Below are 24,375 nucleotides of genomic sequence, written 5' to 3' on the forward strand. Positions count from 1 at the left end.
TCTATTCTTTAACCTGCCCAGATAGAAATTTAATGTTAAGCTAACTTGTGAGATTGATTTTACAGAGATTAGATGTTTTTGTCCTCAAAGTTGACTTTCAGTTACTAAAATTCTGCATTTTGTAAAATAAACTTGACCTTTTAAAATTAGGTCTAAAGTCAGTTGTAATTTATAGTTCCAGTATAAATGGATTATTCAAGATGCTTGTTCTAGGAAGTAGACACTGGAAACTCATCTATAAAAACTTGTATTTTATCTTTTTTTTTTTTTTTTTTTTTTGGTTAGTCTTTATAATTCTGGGCACCTGTGCTAAGCTGAATTTTATTTTAAATAAAAAAACTTTTAAAAAATAACCTACATTTGCAGATTTCTTTTGCAAACAATTTATCACATTAGTTCAAAATATGGCCATGACATTGTCTGAGCATTTATGTAATTGTTTTTATTCATATCAGCTCTCTTCTGACTTCACATAGTAAAATGTATGTTATACATTGTTTAGTGTATATGTACTTTTTAAAGATCTGAAAAAAAATACGTTGTTCTTTCTCAGAAACCTTATCAAGAGAACTCTGTACTAGGCAATGTGCTAGTGTATATCCTGCTGCATTTATTACAGGATATTATAAAGAGCTGTTACATTTTTATCATTTGACAGATTAACACTCAGAGATTACAAAACCAATTTATGGAAACACATTCAGTAAATAGTGAAATCCAGATTTTTTTAAAAAAATTACATTGTGCTGTGCTGCCTCTCCGTTTGCTAGAGGCCTAACAGTCACAGCTTTGTGATGGGTGTTACTCTGTGCTCTCAGTATAAAACCTGCCTGTTACATATGTAAAAGCTATTAGGAACTCAGCAAAGGAAAGCTGAGAAATAACTTTGAGGTTGTTGTGCTCAGATAACTGTTAAGTTGTGGCAAGAACAATTCTTGAACTTTTACTATAGTATTTTGTAACTATTTTCAAATTACAGATGGGAAATAGACTTTTCAAGGCGTCATTGAGTTAACACTTGAGAATTCAAGATTACAATTTGAGAATAATTAAATAATTTATAGGAAAATGAATTTGTAAGATTTTTTGTTTCAACCAAAAATAATTATTTGCCAATTTGTAATGTGTGTTATTCATGTTTAACAATTTAATGATAGAAGCCAGCCTGTTTTTTTCCTCTTAGGGATTTTTGAATTTAAAAGAAATTATTTTCTATCCGATTTATATAATGTATGTAGAGCATGATAGTGACAACTTTACTGATAAAATGTTAATTTCATTTTACACAACGTAACTCACAGCTCAAGTCATAAGGTGAAATGTAGTAATATTTAAATATACTCATCTTAACTCATTAATTTGGAAAATATGATTAACAAAAAATGTTAAAGTTCTGATCAGATCAGTGGCTCAAATGTCTTATCACACAGTTTATACGGCAAAATAAGAATTTGCTCTAGTTATAATGAGAGTTTCAGAATTTAAGTAACTTTTCTTTAAATAAATTACAAGATGAGGGAAAAAATAAGGAGAGTAACAGGAATAATTTTAACATATATACCAATTAACTGCAATGTGTGGATCCCACTTAGGTAGTGATCCATATAGAAACCAAGAAAAACGCACTTAGGAGACAATTAGAAATGTGAATAATGAATGGATATTTGATGATTAGTGTTTTAAATGTAGGTTATGATAGTTGGGTTACATTTAAAATCTGTGTTCATAATGTCGGTGATATGCATTGAAGTGTTTATGGATGAGTTATTCTCTCTATGTTTTACTTCTGTGTCTCCTTTTGTGTGTGTTTTGATTTTCTACATCAAATGATGTTTCCTCTAAAAGTTTCCAGGATATTTTGTAATAAATAAGTATGAATTATCTTGCTTTTGTAATGATTTTTTAAGAAATGTTTCATACCTCTGTCATGTTAAGTCGTAATAGTATTTACTCAGTACTATAAGGTACGTCTACACATGTACATGGATATATCCCTTCAATTTTTACCTTTTTTTTAAAGATTTATTTATTTTTATTGGAAAGGTGGATATGTAGACAGGAGGAGAGACAGAGAGGAAGATCTTCCGTCTGATGGTTCACTCCCCAAGTGAACCCTATGGCCGGAGCTGAGCCAATCTGAAGCCAGGAACCAGGAGCTCTTCCCGGTCTCTCACATGGGTGCAGGGTCCCAAGGCTCTGGGCCATCCCCGACCCCTTTCCCAGGCCACAAGCAGGGAGCTGGATGGGAAGCTGGGCTGCCGGGATTGGAACCAGTGACCACATGGGATCCCAGCGCATACAAGGCGAGGACTTTAACCACTACACTATAGCGCTGGGCCCCAATCTTTACTTTTATTTATTTATTTATTTATTTTTTATTATAAAGTCAGATATACAGAGCGGAGGAGAAATAGAGAGGAAGATCTTCCCTCCAATGATTCACTCCCCAAGTGAGTACAACGGCTGGTGCTGTGCCGATCCTGAGCCAGGATCCAGGAACTTCCTCCAGGTCTTCCGCATGGGTGCAGGATCCCAAAGCATTGGGCCGTCCTCAACTCCCTTCCCAGGCCACAAGCAGGGAGCTGGATGGGACGTGGAGCTGCTGGGAATAGAATACCCATATGGGATCCCAGCATGTTCAAGGCAAGGACTTTAGCCACTAGGCTATCATGCCGTCGGGCCCCAGTTTTTACCTTTTTAAAGATATATTTGTTTTTAGTGGAAAGGCAGATTTACAGAGGGAAGGAAACAGAGTAAGATTCTCCATCCACTGGTTCCCTCCCCTAATTGCTACAATAGCTGGGGCTGAGCTATCCAAACACAGGAGGCAGAAGCTTTTTCTGGGTTCCCACACAGGTACAGGGTCCCAAGGCTTTGCACCATCCTCCACTGCTCTCCAAGGCCATAAGCAGGGAGCTGGATGGGAAGTGGAGCAGCTGGAACATTAACCAGCACCACATATGGGATGCCGGTGCTTGCAGGTGGAAGATTAGCTAGTTGAGCCATCATGCCTTGCTATTCATTCTCAAACGTAACCTGCAACACTAAGCTGAACCCAAATGTGTAGCACAGTTTTGAAGAATGAGTAATATAGTCTCTGATCATGATTTATGAAACTGCCCGTGCATAGATTAAAGCTCACTCTTGGCTTTTTCCCTCTCCTCTTTAAACAGTTACCTCCTAGTGATACCATTATTAACTTGCGCTTTTTGTTTGACTCAATAGGAAACCTCTGTGCTATCCTCAAAGAGCTGGCTGCTGACCTGACTACCTCTGAGATCCAGGTGGCGGCGTCTACATTTTTACTTCCACCCCTATGTCATCAGGATGATCTTTTGATACTAAATCCTTTATTACAAGAGACTGACCATAGATTTATTGAAGAACAGGTATGGCCATGTTAAAATAATTCTTGGGTATAGACATGTGGCAGAATAGTAAGATGCAGGATGGGACACCTACATCCCATGTTAGTACCTGGGATTAGTAGAGGGTTTCAACCCAGCTCCCTCCTGATTCCAGCTTCCTGCCTTTGCTAGCTGTAGGAGGCAGCTAATGATGAGTCAGTTCAAGAGCTGGCCTGAGTTCCTGCCTCCAGCTTTTGATCCGTCCAGCCCTGGCCACTTCAGGTATTTGAAGATTCAGTCATTGGATGGGAGCTCAGTCTCTGTCTGTCTACCTCTCACATACATTTTAAAACATAGCAAATTTAGAAAATTAGCTTTTGGATATATCCAATCTGTGAACACTGATTTAAAAACTTTGTATGCCTGGGTGGGCATAGTGTCACTGCAGGTTAAGTCACTGCCTGGGATGGCCATGCTCCATGTGGGAGTGCCCACTCAAGGCCCAGTCACACCAGTTCCAAACATACTTTCTGCTAATGCAGCCTAATAGGCAGCATAAATGTCTGAAGTACTTGGGTTCCTACCACCCACAAGGAATACCTGGATTGGAGCTGCAGGCTCTGTCTTTGACCTGGCCCGGCTGGCTGCTTGTTACAGGCAGCAAAGTGAGGTAGCAAGCCAACAAATGGAAGAACAGTCTTGATTGTGCTGTCAGTTCTTGTTCATTCAAGCAAATGAAAAGTGTATTTATTAAGATTTTTATAAAGAATGATAGAATCTATTTCCCCTATCCCTTGAATTTCAGCAAAACTCTTAAAATTAAGTAAGTAAAACTTTACGTATCTTCTTTCTTTTTAGTTGCTGCTTGGTAATGGCATTGCTTGTGGAAGTCTCGAATTTGACCCTTATTCTATTTATGAAAAAGATGTAGAGGGAAATTCTGTGCCTAAGCCCCTCCCTGCAGCACTATCAGTGATTAGTTCTGCGGCCAAGCTCTTTGGGATTGTTTGTGCTCGTGTAGGAGAAGCGCAAAGGTAAGCCTCTTGAGGTTCCCTTGTCATGAAATACCTGATAGAGAACTTGTGGGTAAGAATGTTGTGAGAAGATTTCAATTTACTAAAAATGACAGCTGAAGGCCGTATTTTAATAAATGGTTAAATGCCTAAAACCATGAGGCACTATTGTGGATACTATTACTATAGTTTATTATCTAGCTGAAAATGCAAATGAAAAGGTCAATAATGACACACAAAAAAACACTAATTTATGAGCAGAGCAAAGCAAAAAACCACTGTCCTGCTTAAGTAGCTCCCATAGGTTTTCTTACTTTGGCAACTTTATAGATCCGTTATAGGTCTCCAGGGATCATTCTTCAATTAGGCCAACTTCAAAATGTTCATTTTATCAGTATACTTTAACTTTGGATCACATACATCAAAAACAAGGGTAACTGAGGCAGAGGATGGATATAATAAATAAGCTTGGTTGCGATAAATTTTTATAATATATATATGTATCAAAACATGTTGTATACCCCCAAATAAATATATATATGTATCAAAACATGTTGTATCCATCCAATTATTTGCTAATTATGCAAGATTTAGAGCATTAGATAAAATAGTATGTAGAGATTTCTGTCTTATGCTGGTATATGTGAAGAAATAAATACCCAAAAAAATGAACTTTGGTTTTGGAAAAACTCATGATTTGTCACTGAGAATGTCAGTTTCTTAGTTGATAATTGGGCAGATAACTTTCTCAATGATCAGAATCCATGATTCTAGAAATTCTGCTGCTGAGATACTGAATGAGAGGGAAAGCTCTCCACTAGGCTCTTTTGATTAACAGTTGACAAATTATTATTGTTTACATTCATTCATATTTGCCCGCCTCAGGTTAGGCACACAACAATGAATTTGACTAAATCAAACCTTTTTTACATTGTTTGAGCTGTGAACTTTAAAATATGTTCAATTTTTTTCCCTACCTGGATAAAAAATAATATAATGAGAATTCAAAAGAAGGAAAATCTTCTTTGTAAAGATCATATAAGCAGAACCTGTTATTTTGTTTGGATTTTAACTAAATAAAACAGTAAGCAGTAGATTGCAGATTTCTGAAGCACATGGTCTGCCAGGACTCTAGATGCAGAAATAGGTTGTAAACAACTAACAGCAGTCTCCATTGGGTGTCATAAGAGAACCAGAAACTACATAGAGGGGAAAAATTAGTCATTTCCTCTTGTTCCATATATGATACTTGCTAATTGCAGACATTTTTCTTGATTTATTTTTACATTTATAAAGAAGAGGGATCTCAGTTAATGTTTACGCATTTAACAGTTAAATATATCTATATATATATTTAGCAGTGAAATAGTTCAGAGGATTTTGTTATTATTGGTTAACATTATATTTAAATAATTTAAAAGAACTTTTTATAATTTGAGATTGCCATAACATTGGAAATTTTAAGTTTTGATGTATGCTTGAATTGGAAAATGAAATTAAGCTACCTTTTAAATCAGCTGATTCTCTCTATAATAGCTGAAGGGTTCTATAAGTAAGAAAACTTTGCAAGTATGGTGTTTAAGGCTAGAAAGTCCAAATATCCTATTCAGAAAAAGAAGTATTGATCTTGTTCTGTTGTTTCTGGTTATTTTTAAATACACTTTGTATCTAGTTGAAAATAATGAAGCAATTCATTGGAGTATTATTCTACTTTGGCTTGCACATTGGAATCATATAAACAACCTCTAAAAATCCTAAAGATTGTTCTACATTAATATGGTGGGCACAGAAGCTTGCTTTGGGTCTTGGGTTGACAACCTCTGCTGTAAGTGCATTGCATCAACACAAGATGTCGCCTGTGAGTTGATTAACAAAGAAAAAGAACTTTCACAGTTCTTATTACTAAAAAATCTTGCCATTACATCTCCTGTCTGAAAGGGTAAAGTAAATCATCATTTTCAAATATGATGTTTTTTGCCATTTACTGAGTAATCATGTATTTCCTTATTTTGTACCGAGTAAACTTATTTCCTTATTTTGTTACCTTATTTCCTTCCAAACCCATAATTACAATACATACTACCTTAGGATACCAATTTGATGTTACTGAGAACAGTCATCTCCAACTTTATATAGATTGAGAATTTTTCGCTGAGATCCCTGAAGGGATGTGTGTGGTCATTTATCAGGTAATAGTCACAAAAGATTGAGAAACAAAGGAAGGAGATGATTCCAGACCCTTACAGCCCTGTTTTTATAATCTTGAGCCCATGAATGTAGGAAAATTATATTGTAGGTCAAATTATATTACAATATAACAAAATTCTCAGACTCTAATGTTACATATTTTTAGTGCTCCCAACATGATACAATCCCATTATAAAGGATAGGATATGGCCTAAGGATGTTTTCAATTTCCAAGTTGTTGGCTTGACCAAATAGTTGTATTAATCCTCCTTTAATACCACATTTACTTGGAGGTCAATTTGAGCATAAATATGTTCTCATATTTTCTTAAATATGGTCTTGAAAGGCAGAATTTATATGTTTATGTATGATTGTTTTTGTATATGTACAAAATTGCCACATATTTTACAATATTAAAGGTGCCATATATGTCACAAAATTAGGGACATGGTTGCATAAATTATTATATTGCCATACTCTGCACCTATGTTGCAGACATGAAAGAAGCTTATAGCTCCTGGCTTTGGATCAGCTCAGTTCCAGCCATGGAGGCTGTTTGGGAATTGAACCTCAGATGGAAGATCTGTCTGTCTCCTTTTTGTAATCTGCCTTTCAAATAAAATAATTTTAAAAAAGGAAAAAGAAAATTCTGCAATAGATGTTGTATACAGTGTTTAATGTATTTTGAATTCACAAAAGTTATCAGGATAAAAGTGATGTGAAAAGTGGGATAGATGTTGTTTTTTAAAAGTAGTGTTTATTGGGCCCGGCACGGTGGCGCAAGTGGTTAAAGGTCCTCGCCTAGCATGCCCGGGATCCCATATGGGCGCCGGTTCTAATCCCGGAAGCCCCACTTCCCTTCCAGCTCCCTGCCTGTGGCCTGGAAAAGCAGTCAAGGACGGCCCAAAGCTTTGGGAACCCTCACCCTGTGGGAGACCCGGAAGAGGCTCCTGGCTTCAGATCGGCATAGTATCGGCCCGTTGCACTCACTTGGGGAGTGAATCATCGGACGGAAGATCTTCCTCTCTGTCTCTCCTCTCTGTATATCCGCCTTTCCAATGAAAAAATAATAAAAATAAATCTTTAAAAAAAAAAAGTAGTGTTTATTTATTTAGAATACAGAGTTACAGACAGGGAGAGAAAGTCTAAGAGAAAGGTCTTTAATCCATTGCATTGGTTCACTCCCAAATGGCTGCAATAGTCGAAACAGAGTTAAGTCAAAGCCAGGATCCTGAGTCTGTGCCTCCCACATGGGTCAAGGTGCCCAAGTACTTGGTGGACCACATTCTGCTTTCCTAGGTGCATAACAGGGAGTTGAATTAGAAGTAGAACCACCAGGACTTGAACTAGTGTACATATGGATTGTCAGAATTGCTGACAGCAGCTTAATTTGCTATACCATAAAGCTGGCCCCTATATATGTAATATCAAATGAGTTTAATCAAAGGATTAAAGTTTTGTCATATACAATAAGATTTCAGGCATAGGACTTCCTCCCTCTTCTCCCCTCCCACCCTCATTATTCCCTGTGTTTTGGAGTAAAATAATCTATCAGGTGTAGTTTTGACTCCAACTTTCTGCTATTTATGTAGGTCATGGCACTGTTGGTATAGGCATGAGTATTAAGTTTAGTATTTTGTTGTATTGGTATATTTAGAAGCTTCATTGGAAGCTTTTATTATTTATTCAGTAGTAGAGATACATTCTGTCGATTTTTTTTTATCCTGGTACAGTACAGTATAGTTGGAAATTGAAATGGTTTAAGGCTTCTCCTTAACTACAGATGACATTGGTTCGTGCTAACTTTAAATGGAACAAAAAAATTGAATCTAATGAATCATGTTATTAAGAACAAAAATGTTAACAGTGAGTCTTAGGAAGAAATGCTTGGGTGAGAGATTTGCAGGTTCCCCATCATCTCTGGGGTTGAATCTGCTGCTACTTTTGAAGATTTAATACTGCTGGGTTAACTGTGTGTGTGTTGGGGAAAGGGTTCGCCTGCCTAAGACAAAGAAACCTCTGCTCTCAATATCTAGCAAAACACTGTGAAAAAGGTCTATTGATGGTAATCTTTCCTATTGGTTAAGACAAAAATCAAAACAGTAAATTTGTGTTTTTCAAGTTTATTTATTTATTTGAGAAGCAGAATTACCAGGAAAGAGAGAGGGGGAAAGGGAGATTCCCATTTGCTGAGTCACTGCTTAGAGGGTTGCAGTGGCTGGGGCTGTGCTAGGCTTGAAGTCAGGAACCAGAGCTGTATCTGGATTTGCTGTGTGGTTACCTGAGCCCAAGCATTCAGACTACCTGCTGCTGCCTTCCCAAGCACGCTAGCAGGGGGACAGATTGGAAGTAAAGCATCTGGAATGGAACCAGTTTCCATATGGGGCTCTGGTTCATCGGTGTCATACGCGTTACCTGCTACACTGCAACACTGACCACAAAAGGCCACATTTTTAAGAGAATTAGATATTAATGTTTTGTGTAGTTATGTAGATATTGGGTAAATTTGTTAATATAATCTTAAATTTTAGTTTCCAGATTAGTGGAATGCATATCCTCACAAATACTGTAGTATTTGTGGAGCCTAAATTGTGAGGTGTAAATGGTATTCAGGACTGACCTGTGTTCATTATATCCAGGTTCATTATATTCATGTTCTAGGATAAATAAAGATACTGAAGTGGCGGGGGAAAGACAAAAAGTTGATGTAAGTAATTTTTAGATGTGTTTTGTTAGAAAGTAGTCACTGAAATAGCTGAATTTGCTCAGCTAAACTCTTAAATGGTTTTCTCTAATTTTTTTTTCACAAACTGCTTCTCCTCACTGTTAGAATGACCTATCATCAAAATATTCCCCTATTTGTTATGATACGTTTTTCTTTTCTGCTTCAAGGTATACCACAGTAGTCTGTCTCATTTCAGTAGTTCCAACAAAATAATATAACAAAATAAATTAACAGAAGGTACTCATTACTGCCCTTTAGCTTGTTTTATCTATATTGGCAAGTCTTACGTTTTATATCTTGTTGTTTCTGATTTTAGGCTTGTTATATTGGAACAGCTTTTGAGCAGTATAAAGCACACTAAAGGAGCTCGTCAGCAGGTAGTTCAGTTGCATGTTGTTTCTTCAGTTTCTGGTTTCTTGAAGGTAATTATACTTTTTAAAAATCCAAATGTTCATTTTTTAAAATGCATAAATAGACCACCTAAATAGATTGGAAGGTGATTTTTTTTTAAAAAAAGTTTTAGTTTATTTATTTGAAAGGTGGAGTAAGAGAGAAGCAGAGATTAAAAAAGAAATCGTCGTCTACTGGTTCACTCCCCAGATGGCCCAACATCCAGGGCTCGGCCCTGAAACTAGAAGCTGGAGCTGCATCCAGGGCTCCCATCTGAGTGTCAGGGGCCCGAGCCCTTGGGCCGGCTTCACTGCCTTCCCAGGTGCATTAACAAGTAGCTGAATAGTAAACAGACCAATCTGAACTCAAACCTCGGTCCATTTTGGAAGCAGGTGTTATAGATGGTGATTTAATCCACTGGGTCACAGCTCCAGCCCTGGAAGATGATTTTTTATGTTTAATTATTTTTTGGAGAGTCAGAAAAGATCCTGCAAGCTGCCAGGCGTTTAATCCAGATCTTTCATGTGGGTGGCATGGACCTAATTGCCATCCAGCATCAGTTTTAGTGAGAAGCTGGAATCAGCAGTTAGAGATGAGACTCTAACTCAAGCCACCCACTCAGCTACACAGGCATACCAGCCAATGAGTCATTGTTAGGCCAAGTGTATCTCCCAGATGTTGTTCTTAAGGCCTTTGTTTTCTTTCATTTTCCTTAACCTCATAATGAAGATTATTCCTGGAATTCGAATTTTCCTTTTACTTTTTTCCATATAAAATGTGTTAGTCAAAAATCAAACCTCTGGCTTGGGGCCACAGATTAACCCACTAAATCTACAGTCCTAGAGAAGGGATTGAAGGACATTGCCTTGTGTATCAAATTCAGTGAGTCAAATCTGCATTTTTGATCATTGAGTCTAAGTAAAATAAGAAGTATTAGTCACCTGATCATTCATTTTATGGATATTTAATTTAATGTTTTATAATATGTTTATACTACAGTGATAATTGATTTCCACATTATTTCCCTGAAGATTTAAATTATCAAATAGACTTGGGAGAAAAATTATGTTTGTATGAACAATGTGGATCTTTATGTTCTGAACATATTTGGATAATCAGAACATACATTCCAAAATGTATAAGAGAATTTACTACAATAGTAATCTTTATTTGTTCTTCACATATTTCAGTACATTTCTGGCTCAAAGGGAAATTTGGGTTCAGAAGAAGTAAGAAGACTTGTCCTGACATTAGTGATTGGAGCCCTGGAAAGCTCCAACCCCTTGTTGAGATGTGCAGCTGCAGAGGCATGGGCCAAGTTAGCCCAAGTGGTTGATGATGGAGCTTTTACTGCTGGATTAGCTCAAGTGAGCTTTGACAAGTAAGCAATTTCTTATTTACTACTTATGGGCTAACTTGTTTAGCCTGCTAGCTTGTTGGAACCAGTAACAACTGCATTCTGAGATTTAACTAAGAAATGGAAAGTTGGCAAATTTAGCTTGCTGGTCTTAGAATTTATAAAGATTACTACTTTAGCTTTCCTCTTCTTACAGTAAGAAGATCAGTATCTCTAATATGAGTAGTATAATTGATATACTCTAGGCCACTGATACGCTAAGCCACTGAGATAGGAGATTTTATCATGTGAAATATAGGTAGTAAAAACCATCTGCTTTAGAAAAAGGTTGTCAACTGCAAATTAGGAAATTTAACCTATTCTTTCATTTCTGTCAGCTTCCTGACTTTGAGTAGATTATGTAATCCTCTCAATTTTTCTGTGTTGTTGGCAATTATATTAGTTTTATTCTTATATATATGAGTACCTGGAAAACCTGAATTAAAAGATAGTGGCATTTTGTGGTTTTAAGTACTTGTGTGTGTTTGTTGGCTTGTATGTATACAATGTCATCAGAGATGACAGTGCATGTGGGACTTGGACTTTACTCTGCTGAATGTGTTTACTTGATTTGATTAAGCACCTAGTTTGGAGTCAGATTACTAACTACTACAATTTCAACTCTCTCATTAATAGCAAGTTACTTTATGAGAGTTTCTGTGGCTAGCCTTTTTGGCTTCCTTATGTGTAAAAAGGAACTGAAAATGCAGTGAACCTTGGTGTTGCTGGGAGAACTAAGAAACTAAATATAAAGCACTTCAATAAGCACACAGTGCAGAAGAAATTTTAATAAGCACAGAAACTGTTGATACTAAGTTAATCATTGAAAACATAGAGACACTTTTAAATGTTTTCCTTTGTAGGATACTATTCAGATTATTTCAGAATTGTTATCAGCTAATAATAGATTTCTGAATTTTACAGCATTTCACTTAAAAGCCTTTACTTAAGTGACAGTATTCATGAATTAGATGAGGTTATTATTTATTTTCATTTCCACAATTACAGATTGAAATCAGCAAGGGATGTGGTTACCAGAACAGGACACGCATTGGCTTTGGGGTCCTTACATAGGTATTTAGGAGGAATGAGTTCTTCTCAACATTTGAGTTCTTGTGTTGGAGTCCTTTATACTCTATCTCAGGACAACACTTCTCCTGATGTGCAGGTGAGTATCGCCTAGGACTGTCCTTGGAATTCATGAATATGCTGTTACTAACCAGTAATCTTTGTGAATAATGGTCTTTTTCCCATAATAAATGTCAAAACCAGTGCTAACCTTTGGATTTTTTTAAAACTCAAATCTACTTCTCACATTATAGATCCACAGTGTATAAAGGCAATTTCAAATCTTTTCTGAAAATGGATCCCCTTTTTCAACATAGAAATAATAAGATTTGGAAGATTAAGTACGCACCAGGGATTATATTATGTTCTAAAAATGTTAACATATTTAATCCTCAAAGTAGTTTAGTGTATATGGTATCTCCCATTACAGGGAAATGAAACTGGGGTTTACACAATTGAATAACTTGCTCACAACTATAAAGCTAATAAATGATGGAATTAAGTCAGGAATATAAGTCATGAACTTGAAACATGGTTTTAATTGTTTTAATGCATTATTATGTATCTTACCTATTTCTGTCAGTAAATTCATCATTCTCCTCATGGTAAATCTAGAAATTTTTATTCTTCCTGTTCTTTTGCTCCCCCTACCCTCATTTCTGTCCCCCTGGTAAGCATGCTGCTGATTACTGTAGTATTCAGTAACCTGGATTTGAAAGGCAAAGAAAAGAAGAGAGAGTGACAGAGAAAGAAAATCCCCAAATGCTTGCAATAGCCCCTGACCAGGCAGGAGAACAAAGCTGGAACCTTGAAACTTTGTTCAGATCTCCCATGTAGGTGGGAGATACCCAGGTCCTTGAGCCTCCCAGAACACACTAGCAGGAAGCTGAAGTCAGAAGTAGAGCTGGGACTCCACACTTTGATAGGGGACACAGACATCCCAAGCAGGACTTTAACCACTTGGACAAATGCTCCTATGGTAATTGAACCTATCAATATACTCTGACAAGCACCTGAATCAAAAAACAGTGTATTATCATTGCCCAACTCATTTTTTAATGCTGTGTTCTACCTGCCTTATCAAGCATATTCATTTTCCTAATTTGTTAACAGCAAAAATTAGTTTTACCTGCTTTATATACATGGAAATATACAGTATATACTCCTTGGCATTTTTAAAAATTTAATGTTATGTTCAAGAGATTTGTCCATACTTTAGTATGTATTCATAGTTTATTGTTTTTTCTTTAAATTTCAAGTTTCTTTCCTTATATAAGCACTTTTCAGCAAACTAGATTTGATTCAAGCCTTTAAAGTACCAGACATTATAGGGTCTGGCATGGTGGGTCAACTGACTAATCCTCCACCTACCACTATCCCAAATAGGTGACTGTTTGTGTCTTCGTTGCTCCACTTCCCATCCAGCTCCCTGCTTATGGCCTGAGAAAGCAACTCAGGATAGTCTGCAAACTTGGGACTCTGCACCAACACAGGAGACCATGAAGAAGCTCGTGGTTCCTGGCTTCAGATCAGCTCAGTTCCAGCCATCATGGCCATTTGGGAAATGAACCAGTAGAAGGAAGATCTTTCTCTGTTTCTCCTTCTCTCTATAAATGTGCCTTTTTAAATCAAAATAACTAAATCTTAAATTAAAAAAAGAGTACCAGGGCCCGGCAATGTGGCCTAGCAGTTTAAGTCCTTACCTTGCACGAGCCAGGATCCCATATGGGTGCCGGTTCTAATCCTGGCAGCTCCACCTTCCCATCCAGCTCCCTGCTTGTGGCCTGAGAGGGCAGCCGAGGACAACCCAAAGCCTTGGGACACTGCACCCACGTGGGAGACCTGGAGGAAGTTCCTGGCTCCTGGCTCCGGATTAGCACAGCACCAGCTGTTATGCTCACTTGGGGACTGAATCATTGGACAGAACTTCCTCTCTATTTCTCCTCCTCTGTATATCTGACTTTGTAATAAAAAAAAATCTTTAAAAAAAGTACCAAATGTGGTAACTTGTGATGCTAAATTACATATAAGTATACAATTCTAACACAATTTCCTCTGAGTTAGTTTTGTACTGAATTTACCCTAATCTCTGTTTCTTAATACTGCTGTAATATTCTTGATTGTGTTTTTCTATTTTCACAGACCTGGGCACTACATTCTTTGTCTTTGATCATTGATTCTGCTGGTCCACTCTACAATGTACATGTGGAACCTACCCTTTCTCTTATCATAATGTTATTGTTAAATGTACCTCCTACACATGCTGAAGTTCACCAAAGTCTTGGCCGCTGTTTGAATGCTCTTATTACCACATTAGGCCCAGAACTACAAGGTATGTGTATTAGTCACCTTCTCACTACTGAAACAATCTACCTAAAGCAACTAACTTTATCAATGAAGAGGTTTTTCTTTAGTTCACAATTCTATAAATTCAAGTCCAAAACTCGGCAGTCCCATTGCTTTACCCTCTAAAAAGGGTGGTAGATATTAATGCCAGGGTGTGTGCAGAGGAGGAGTCCTTCCTCTGCATTATACGACAAGTCATGACACAGAGTGATGGGGCCCAACTCAAGTTTTCATAACCAAGCATCTTGGAAGAACTACCTTCTGAGGACATGTTACCAATAACCTAAAGACCTTCTGCTAGGCATTCCCTCAAACACCACAGCTGGAATAAGTTTCCGCACTCTGTAGCAGACAATGGTGTAGCGGTTAGGATGCTACATGGGACCCCTACTTCCAGGTATTAGTGTGCCTAGCTTCAAGTCGTGCTTCCATGTCTGATTCCCGATTCTTACTATTGTGTTCCCTGGGGGCCAGGTAATTGGGTGTTTGCCACCCTGGTGGGATACCTGAGTGGAGTTCCATGCTCCTGGCTTCATCGTGTCCGAGTCCTGATGCTTTTAGAAGCATTTGGAGAATGTACCAACAAACAGGAAATCTCTCTTTTTCTGTCTTTCAAATAGATACATTTCTTAAGATGTCTGGGTTTACATATTTGCATGAATTTGGAAACCAAACCCATAATCTAGAGTTATCTACATCACTGCTTTTATAATGTTTTATATTAAAATGTACACATAGGGACCGGTGCAGTGGCCTAGCAGCTAAAGTCCTCGCCTTGAACATGCCAGGATCCCATATGGGCACTGGTTCTAATTCTGGCAGCCCTTTGTCCCTTCCAGCTCCCTGCTTGTGGCCTGGGAAAGCAGTTGGGGATGGCGCCAAGCTTTGGGACCATGCACCCATGTTGGAGACCTGGAAGAAATTCCTGGCTCCTGGCTTCAAATCAGCGCAGCACCAGCCGTTACAGTCACTTGAGGAGTGAATCATTCCTCCTCTCTGTATATCTGACTTTGCAGTAAAAATAAATAAATATTTTTTTAAAACATACACATAAAAATGAATTCTGTTCTTAAATTTTATGCTTGGCATCTGGAAAATTTTATTCTTTGTTTATTTCGATTTTACGTGAAAGTCACAGAGACAAAAAAATCTTCCACCTTCTGATTCACTTCCCAGTGCCTGCAAAAATCAGGGGTGGTCCAGGCTGAAGCCAACAGCATGGAAAATCCACATCTCCCATTGGATGGACCCAAGTACCCGAGCCTTCATCTGCTCCCTCTCATGGAGTACGTTGGCAGAGGGCTGGAACCAGTAGAACTGATGTTCAAACCAAGGCACTGTGACACAGAATGTGGGCCTCCCAAGACCCACCGCAGTAGGTTTTCAGTGAATGTATAAATGCCATTTAGACTTCTCTCACTTTGAAAAGTCAATAATATGTTTAGAAAGATCAAGTGATTCCCAAAGATGCTGCCATTAACAATTAAAATCACAGACACAAAGTGGATCAGTATGATCTGTGTAATAAATAAATGATTGTGATGTCTGTATAAGAAATAAGGGACCATTGTGTGGCACTACATACAGGGTAAGCCACCTGTGACGCCAATATCTATCAGAGAAAATCCCAAGTGCTCTGCTTCCCATCAGATTCCTGCTGATGTACCTAGGAAGGAAGTGGAAGACGGCACGAAACCTTTGGCCCCTGCCACCCAAACCCTGGTGGATCTCTGAGCTTCTAAGGCATTGGCTTTTCCCAGTTCTGCTAAGTGGCCATTGGGAAGTGAACAAGCAGATGGAAGATATCTCTTTCTGTCTTCCTCTCCTTGCTCTCTCTATCTGCCTTTCACATAAGTAAATAAATCTTTAAAAATTAATGGTTTCAAAGTAAGCTCAACTAATATAAGCAGGGCTGAATTTACAGAGTTTATTGGCAATTTCTCATTACACTTTATATGAAACAGTATGAGACAATTTCTTTTTTTGTCTTTTTAAAATTTGATTAATATACAGAGAACAGAGTTCTGGCATTCCATACAATTCCAAGGAAACAGCCACACTTCCCTCACTCCCTAGGTTCCTCCCATGCAATCCCCTTATCTCCCTTCCCTTTCTTGGTTAGTTTATGCAGACATAATTTTTCTTTTTAGACAGTTTCTTTGCTTTCTTCCTGTATCTGGTGGGGGAGTTATGTGGAATAAAATGGGAGAGACCATGTCCAGCCTCCCAACCACTTCAGTACCCGATGTTATCCCAGGGTCCCTGTTGCAGCGCATGTTCTGAGAGTTCTGTTCATGTTCTGTTCATAGTTCTGAGATGCTGTTGATATTGCCACTTCAAGGACAAGGAAATTCTTCCAAGGTCATTTGGCTGACATAGAGTGCTTCAGAGTCTCCATTCACTTAGGAGTTTTCTGTCTAGCTTCAGTGGGATAATTGATCAATTCGTTCTGCCCTCCTTCCTCTGCAAACCAATGGGTGCTGCAGCCCAGCCCAGCCCAGCCCAGTCCTGCCCTCCACACAGTTGGCCCTCATCTACACCAGGGAAGCTGCAGCTCAGTCAGAACAACCTCTAATAACTCCCACTCGACTGTCCCTCACCCCACTCTGGTTCCTGTGCCTGCCAGCATGTGCAGTGAACTGGTCCAGTGTGTCCCACATCCCATTCAGAACTCATGTACACAATTGGGCATTGAAACCTAACTCATCCCAACCAACTCCACCCTCCAGCCTATACTCATTCCAGGGAATGCCTCCTCCTGTCTAGCTATCCTTGCTTTTGTGAAATCAACAGATTTCAGAAAAATTGAAAACAGCTTGAGCAGAACACTTGAGGTATGCTCCACGTCGGGGACTTTGGGATGTTACTGGGTGGTTGTTACCCATCCCTTGGTATTGAGGCAGTTGGGAGGCCAGATGTGGCTTCTCCCCTTGTCTCTCCCCTTCCCCCAAATACAAGAAGGAAAAGAAAATGTGGAAACAAAGGTTTCACCCACTTTGCCCTGATCCTGGACACTTCCCACCCTAATCAGCTATGTAAATATCATCAAAAGTAAAACATTAAAAATGAAAAAAAAAAACACTGGAGGTTGGGGCTAGCACAGTGGCGCCACAAGCTAATCCTCTGCCTGCGTCACTGGCATCCTACATGGGTGCCAGTTTATATCCCAGCTGTTCTACTTCCAGTCCAGCTCTCTGCTTATGAGCTGGGAAAGCAGCAGAGGATGGCTCAGGTCTTTGGGACACTGGAGACCCAGAGGAAGCTCCTGGCTCCAGCATTGGGTCAGTTCAGCTCTGCTATTGTTGCCATTTGGAAAGTGAATCATCATATGGAAGACTTTCTCTGTATTTCTCCTATCTTTGTGAAATCTGCCTTTCAAATAAAAGTAAACAAGTCTTTTTAGAAAAAACTCTGGAAGTAAAATTTCAACAGTAATGAAATATGTTTCAAAAACAATGGTTTTATGGGCTAGTTTTTAAACCAGTCTGCTTTTCATTCAGGTAACAGTGCTTCAATGTCTACCTTAAGGACTTCCTGTCTGTTGGGTTGTGCAGTGATGCAAGATAACCCAGACTGCCTTGTGCAAGCTCAAGCCATCTCTTGTCTTCAGCAGCTTCATATGTTTGCCCCAAGATATGTCAACTTATCTAGCTTGGTTAGCTGCCTCTGTGTGAGTATAAAATTATAACTGATTCCTTAGTTTCTCTTATTTGAAGCTTAGACTTATTCTAGTAAACGTTTCAGTTCTCTAGACTGAACAAAAATATATCACACATAGCTGTTTTCCTTCAGTTCCAGCCTATGTAGGTGGGTAGGGAGCAGCTTTCAGCCTCACCTCTTAAATCTCTCATAAATGCATATCAATTTTTCTTGCACTAGTGTTGAACATAACATATATAATGTTTTGTGAATTAATCAGTAATTTATTAGGTGTTTGAAATACCTGAGTTACAGTATCAGTAAATGCTTTCAGACATGCAGAAATTTATGTGGTCTTTTTCTCTTATTGTTCTTTGTCTTTTCCAAATTCTAACAAAGTTCTTTTCAAACTGAATGGAAAATAGTTTTCCCTTAATATTCTAGCAACATTTGCATCAACATTGAGATTCTAATTCTTTTTCTACTGAACACAGAAATATACAGGTAGTCTGATGAAATGGTTCCTAATCCAGTCACCTTGAGTGTGATCAATTTCTATCTGGACTTGCCTCAAACATTGGGATGCTCGTGGGATTAGAACTTGACCCACTCCTTTCCCATTTTTCCACTCCAGCCATGTTCATAGCACTGTCCCTCTAGTAACATGGCTATGATGAATCACTCTTTCAGATACCTTTCATTTTCAAGCTTAAGGCAAAATCTGCAGCATTTCAGAGCCTGACATAGCCTCAGAGACTATGTCACACAGATTATTCCAGTTTAGTTAGATTATGTGTGTCATTGAAACCAGTCCTCTCCATCAAAAGATAAACTAAGAACCAAAGCCAAAACAAACACCATCATACCTTGCTCAAGGTGACACATCTAGGTAGGGACAGCTAACTAACTCTGGTTCTAGAATCCAGGTTTCCGGACTCCTTTTCCAATACTTGTTTCATTGTTTTATGATGTCTTTGTGAGTTTCATGAATAACTTTCATCTCTACTCTTCCCCCTTCCTGTAATGTGACCAAAGCTGGATAACCTGTTCTAGCACTCATACCAACATGTTACAATTACACCAATGCTGCATTTGAAGGCACATGTCCCAGGCACTTAATTAGCACTCAACAATGGCAACTGTTTTTATTTTCTTGATGCATGTCTTAAACACATATTAACTACTGATACTGATAGTCATTAAAACACCTTTTCTGACAAAAACTTTTGTCCCTGTATTTTTAGATTTCAGTCAGTTGTATATTAGGAAAAGAACACTTAGAGGAAAAAGGTTGAATCTTGGTCACTCAGGGACTTTGCCTGAGGAATTTTTCTATTTGTATTCAAGAAGCCATTGCTAGAACTAAATACTGAAAAATTTCCTAGTCCTTTGCAGATTGATCTTTTACTTTCCATTTAAATATATTGATACTGTCATTTTTTTCTTTTAAAACCATACAATGGTAAATTTCCATTAATCTCCTTCAAGTGATGCATGAATTCATTTATTAATTAAACTGTGTTGAAACTTAAGAGAAAAACAGCCACTAATTTATAATGAATAAAATCTAATAAAACTCAAAAATTTTTTTCTTATACACACCAAAAAGGTTACATATAAAGAAGAATTAGTGTCTTACCAAATTTTACCTTTGGGTGTATTCAGAGCAGTTGAGAAGTAATAGTCCCAAATCTTAGTCACATTTTTCATAATATTTAAACTGTAGGAGATATTTTTACAGTATTATCATTACTGTGTGTTAATTGTTTGCCTTAATATTTTGGTTAGTAATTTGGTCTGAATTTATTAGATTGAAAATTTTTTATCACTCAGAGTATTCATCTGAGTAAGGAAATTATATGTCATTATTAGGCATAAATCTTAGTAGAAGGGTTTTTCCTCTATCTACGGGTTGTTTAACTTCCATTCTGCATGTGGCCCTAATTAGTAGTTCTGAGTGTTCTCAGTTTTATAACTTGGCTTCCAAGATTAGAAAAAAAAATCTATAAATAGCTTAGGATGAGGTAAATCATTAACTGTGACTCTTGGTGGACACCTGTTCCTATGAATGCAGTCCAGATCATTCCACTCAGGCTTGTGTCTGCTTTTGATAATGAAGCTTCATCAGAGAATCCAAAAGAAAACATAATTACACTAGACGTATTGTTTAATTATCATAGATTCTCAATCTTGAAATTTTCAATTGACTGTTTTGAGTTGCTTAACACAGCGCATATTTTAAATAATGGGTAAGGAAAAAAAAGAATTTGTGACACATTATTTCAACTGAACCAATCTAGTTTGAGCAATAGTTCTATCAATATTTCTATTTTAATAGTGAGCTGACTGTTTTCAAAGTCATCTTAGTATTTACTTTTGGTTCTGTCATGACCGGTCTGTCATTTGTTTTTGTGCAGGAAATCTTGTTGGATAATTCTGTGTTGGTAGGTCCCTGACCCTTGATTCCTAATTTTTTTTTTTTTTTTGAGGTTTGCAGTGCTGTTCTTTTGTGTTGTTTTTGGTTGTAGTTTTTTTTTTTTAATCTGCATCTCTTTGTTTATGCTGTTCATTAATGCAAAGTCCAGTATGCATAGCATGTTTTATGGTGTTTGTTTAAAGCAAAAAATAAATAAATCCTTCTTAACTTTCTCCAGCTACCGCACTTTTTAAGATTTACATAATTTTGATTTAATATGATCAATTCAGAAAGGAATTGGAACCACATTTTTGAGTTTCCATATTTTGCCTGCTTTCTTTGCTTACCTTAACCTAGTGTTGCTTTTTCTGGTGCAAATGCTGGAGAATGACATGGAGATATTAAACCTCCCATTTTGCTTTGTTGACAATCTTCACTTTTTTTCTGCAAATCAAGTCAAGAGTTTTTAAGCATGCTTTTTCTAAAAAATTATTTGACCAGCCTGAATAAATGCTGCACCGTCTTGATTACATTGCTTATGAAACTCCCATTGAAATAACTAGTAGGTTTATTAACTTTTCTTTACAATGTCTTGTGGTGTGCTTTTGTCATTGTTATTGGATACATAAGTTATCTTGAGCATGAGTACAACTTAGTCTTATGTTTATCTTCTCTGTTAACCTGTGTACTCGTTTTAACAACAGACTTCCTAAGTATGACTTACCTTGAGACATTTCTGGAATGCCATTCCTGTCCTTCCACTTTTGAGTTCATGATTCTGTGTGAAGAGGGTATAGTAGATCACGTTTTAATACCATATTCTATCCCTATGAGTCACTGATGATATATATATTCACAAACATCTTATGTTTTTGACTTCTAATAAAATTGGGGATTCAGTTTTTTCAATGTGTTTTTTTTGTTTATTTTTTAAGATTTGTTTATTTATTGTAAAGTCAGATATACAGAGAGGAGGAGAGACAGAGAGGAAGATCTTCTGTCCAATGATTCACTCCCCAAGTGAGCACAACGGCCGATGCTATGCCAATCCAAAGCCAGGAGCCAGGAACTTCTTCCCGGTTTCCCACATGGGTGCAGGATCCCAAAGCTTTGGGCCGTCCTCGACTGCTTTCCCAGGCCACAAGCTGGAAGCTGGATGGGAAGTGGAGCTGCCAGGATTAGAACCGGCGCTCATATGGGATCCCGGTGCGTTCAAGGCGAGGACTTTAGCCGCTAGGCCACGCCACTGAGCCCTGAATGTGTTTTTATATATTGAAATTAATTGTTCCACTTTTTATTTTCCTCAAAATTTGGTCTCTGATGTTTAAACCAAAATTGCTTGTATTTCCCATATCCACCAAATCCAAAGATCACTATTTTTAAAATTCTATTACTTCTCAAATTTTGTTTGAAAGTCACAATCATAAGATACATATTGGAATTGGCATCGTGACATTGTGGGTAAAGCCATAGCCCGTGAAGCCTGCTTCCCATATGGGTGCCTGGAGTCCAGCTGCTCCCCATGGTATCCAGCTCCCTGTTCTTGGCCTGGCAAAATCAGTGAAAGATGACCCAAGTTCCTGCGCCCCTGCTACCTGTGTAGGAGACCTGGAGGAAGCTCCTGGCTTCAGCCCAGCCCAGTACTGCTGGTTGCAACCATCCTGGGGCTTGAGCCAGTAAACAGATGATCTGATCTCTTCTCCCTTTCCCTGACTCCTCCCTCAATCTGTCTCTGTCACTCTTTCAAATAAAAAATCTTTAAAATAAATAAAAAACCATGAAAAAAAGAACACATTTATTGTTGAAGACCACTGCAAACTGATCTCTACTTTCATAGTTACAACAAAGTACATTTAAAATTATACATTTTATTTTACTTAAGAAATCACTCAGTACAAATTTGTATGCAGAGTTCCTTGACTTGTGATTGATCATTTGAGGGACATTAACAGGTCTGTCATTGGCCATAGGTAGATAAGAGTTACAGAAGTTTCCTCTGGTGTCTTCATGTACAGATTTCTCTAAGTATATTTGGCAACTGTGAAATGTGCTGTTCTGTAATACTTGTCTTTATAGAGTTTTGGTGAATGCTTTCTGGTAAAGTTCTTTCGGCCTTTATTTGTAAAATGCATTTTTTTACTCCATGTCATCTGAATAAAATTCCACTGTTAGAAATTACATTAATAGTAACTAATATTGATTGAGCATTTAATGTTTGCCCAGTTACTGTGGTAAGCACTTTGCACGTTACTTTGCCTTCATTTTACAACATTCCTGTGAGAAAAGGTCATATTACAGATGAGGAAACTAAGGCAAAGAAAGATTAAATAATTTACTCAAGGCCACACAGCTCATAACTGATAGATCTACGACCCAAAATGAGGCAGTTTGCTCCAGACCCTCCATTTTGTCTACTATGTTATATTCTTTATATGGTTTCCCACAGATTTCTGTGTAGGGAATTGGGAATACAGTTTCATGAGCACAAACAAATGCTTTCAATTGTATATATTCCTTCACAATTTTTTTTACCTTTATATGTTGTTTTTCTTAACATTTTCAAGAGGCTTTTTTGATTTGTTTATGAACAGTGCATAATTTAGTAAACATATTAATCCATAAGCTGTTACAAATCATATACTCAGAAGTGCATACTAGCATAGTTTCAAGAAGTTTCTGTGTATTTAATAAGTTGTGTCCAGTACAGGGATGGGCTAGATAGGATCAGGAGGTGTGGTCCAGTGAATAGTGGTAGACCTGCAGATTATCATCACGAATTGCAACTCTTTCATGCTATTTTTCAGGTGAATCTTTGTAGTCCCTACTTGTTACTGAGAAGAGCAGTACTGGCTTGTTTACGTCAGCTTGTGCAAAGAGAAGCAGCTGAAGTTTCAGAACATGCTGCTATGTTTGCTAAGGACAGCAAAGAAGAATGTACTCCAGGTGATTCTTTTTGTAAAAGTATGTCCAGTTCAAATGATTGTTTTGATCTTAGAATTTACATTTGCACAAAATTTAAATGTTAATATATAATATATGTTAAATCTATTGTAAGAAACATTTGTTAACGATTACTGTCGTTCTGGTTAGTGATGTTCCTGGCTTAAGGTTATGGTTCTCAAACTAAGATTTCCCACACCAGCAACATTCCCCTGATCTGAAAGTTTCTCAAAACACAAAATTTTGGGACCCCATCCTGACCTAATAAACCCGAAATCTGAAAGTCAAGTAAGAACCTTGCTTTTACAATTTGTATTATAATACTTCCTATATTACTACTACAATTTTAGAGGCACTTATATAGAACAATTTTTTCACAGCACTCAACTGAAATTGGATTTATCCTTTAAGTAATTAATCATACCTGTCTCCTTTCACCCCAAATCTCATTTTAGCACAATGTATTATGCATGAGTCCTAATTTAAGAGTTTTATGCTGTTTTTCAACTTTTAGAGCTAAAGTTAAAAGTTTGTCTATATCCCTTTATTTTAAAACTGATTTGTGTCACCTAAATATGCATATAAATGCAAAGAAAGTATTAGTCTCCCAAAAAGTAACACAAGTATCTTATACTTGAATACCATAAAGCTTTCAGATTTATAATATGTTTTTGCTGTTAGTAATCTGTGCTGTTTAAATTACAATTTTGTTAGAACTTTTGCTCTGACTTGGATTAATCAGCATTGCTGGCCTGGCATAGTAATCATCAATAGGCTGCAGAATTCATTTCAAAGCTCTTATTGCACTGCTTCTTTCAACCAGAGAAGTTTTTGCGTTCTGACAGTATAATATAGTCTCCCCAGAATGAACCTCACATCTATTGCTTTAGCTTTTTGTGGTGTAAACA

At 37.5% G+C, this 24,375-nt stretch overlaps 1 protein-coding gene across 2 annotated transcripts in view; it reads left to right on the plus strand.

The window, feature by feature from the left end:
* Window positions 1–24,375, plus strand: part of HEATR5A (HEAT repeat containing 5A) — an 85,364-nt gene that overhangs the window by 29,068 nt on the left and 31,921 nt on the right. For both annotated transcript variants that reach the window (XM_040968682.1, XM_040968681.1), the window contains 8 exons: window positions 3,226–3,389; window positions 4,206–4,381; window positions 9,589–9,694; window positions 10,853–11,043; window positions 12,067–12,226; window positions 14,269–14,458; window positions 17,973–18,142; window positions 23,332–23,488. In XM_040968682.1, coding sequence (XP_040824616.1) covers window positions 3,226–3,389; window positions 4,206–4,381; window positions 9,589–9,694; window positions 10,853–11,043; window positions 12,067–12,226; window positions 14,269–14,458; window positions 17,973–18,142; window positions 23,332–23,488 — 1,314 coding nt within the window. The remainder of the gene's footprint in view (window positions 1–3,225; window positions 3,390–4,205; window positions 4,382–9,588; window positions 9,695–10,852; window positions 11,044–12,066; window positions 12,227–14,268; window positions 14,459–17,972; window positions 18,143–23,331; window positions 23,489–24,375) is intronic.

This window comes from Ochotona curzoniae, unplaced genomic scaffold, assembly GCF_017591425.1.
Source record: "Ochotona curzoniae isolate NIBS_2020 unplaced genomic scaffold, NIBS_Ocur_1.0 scaffold_4701, whole genome shotgun sequence".
In the NCBI taxonomy this organism is placed as follows: Eukaryota; Metazoa; Chordata; class Mammalia; order Lagomorpha; family Ochotonidae; genus Ochotona; species Ochotona curzoniae.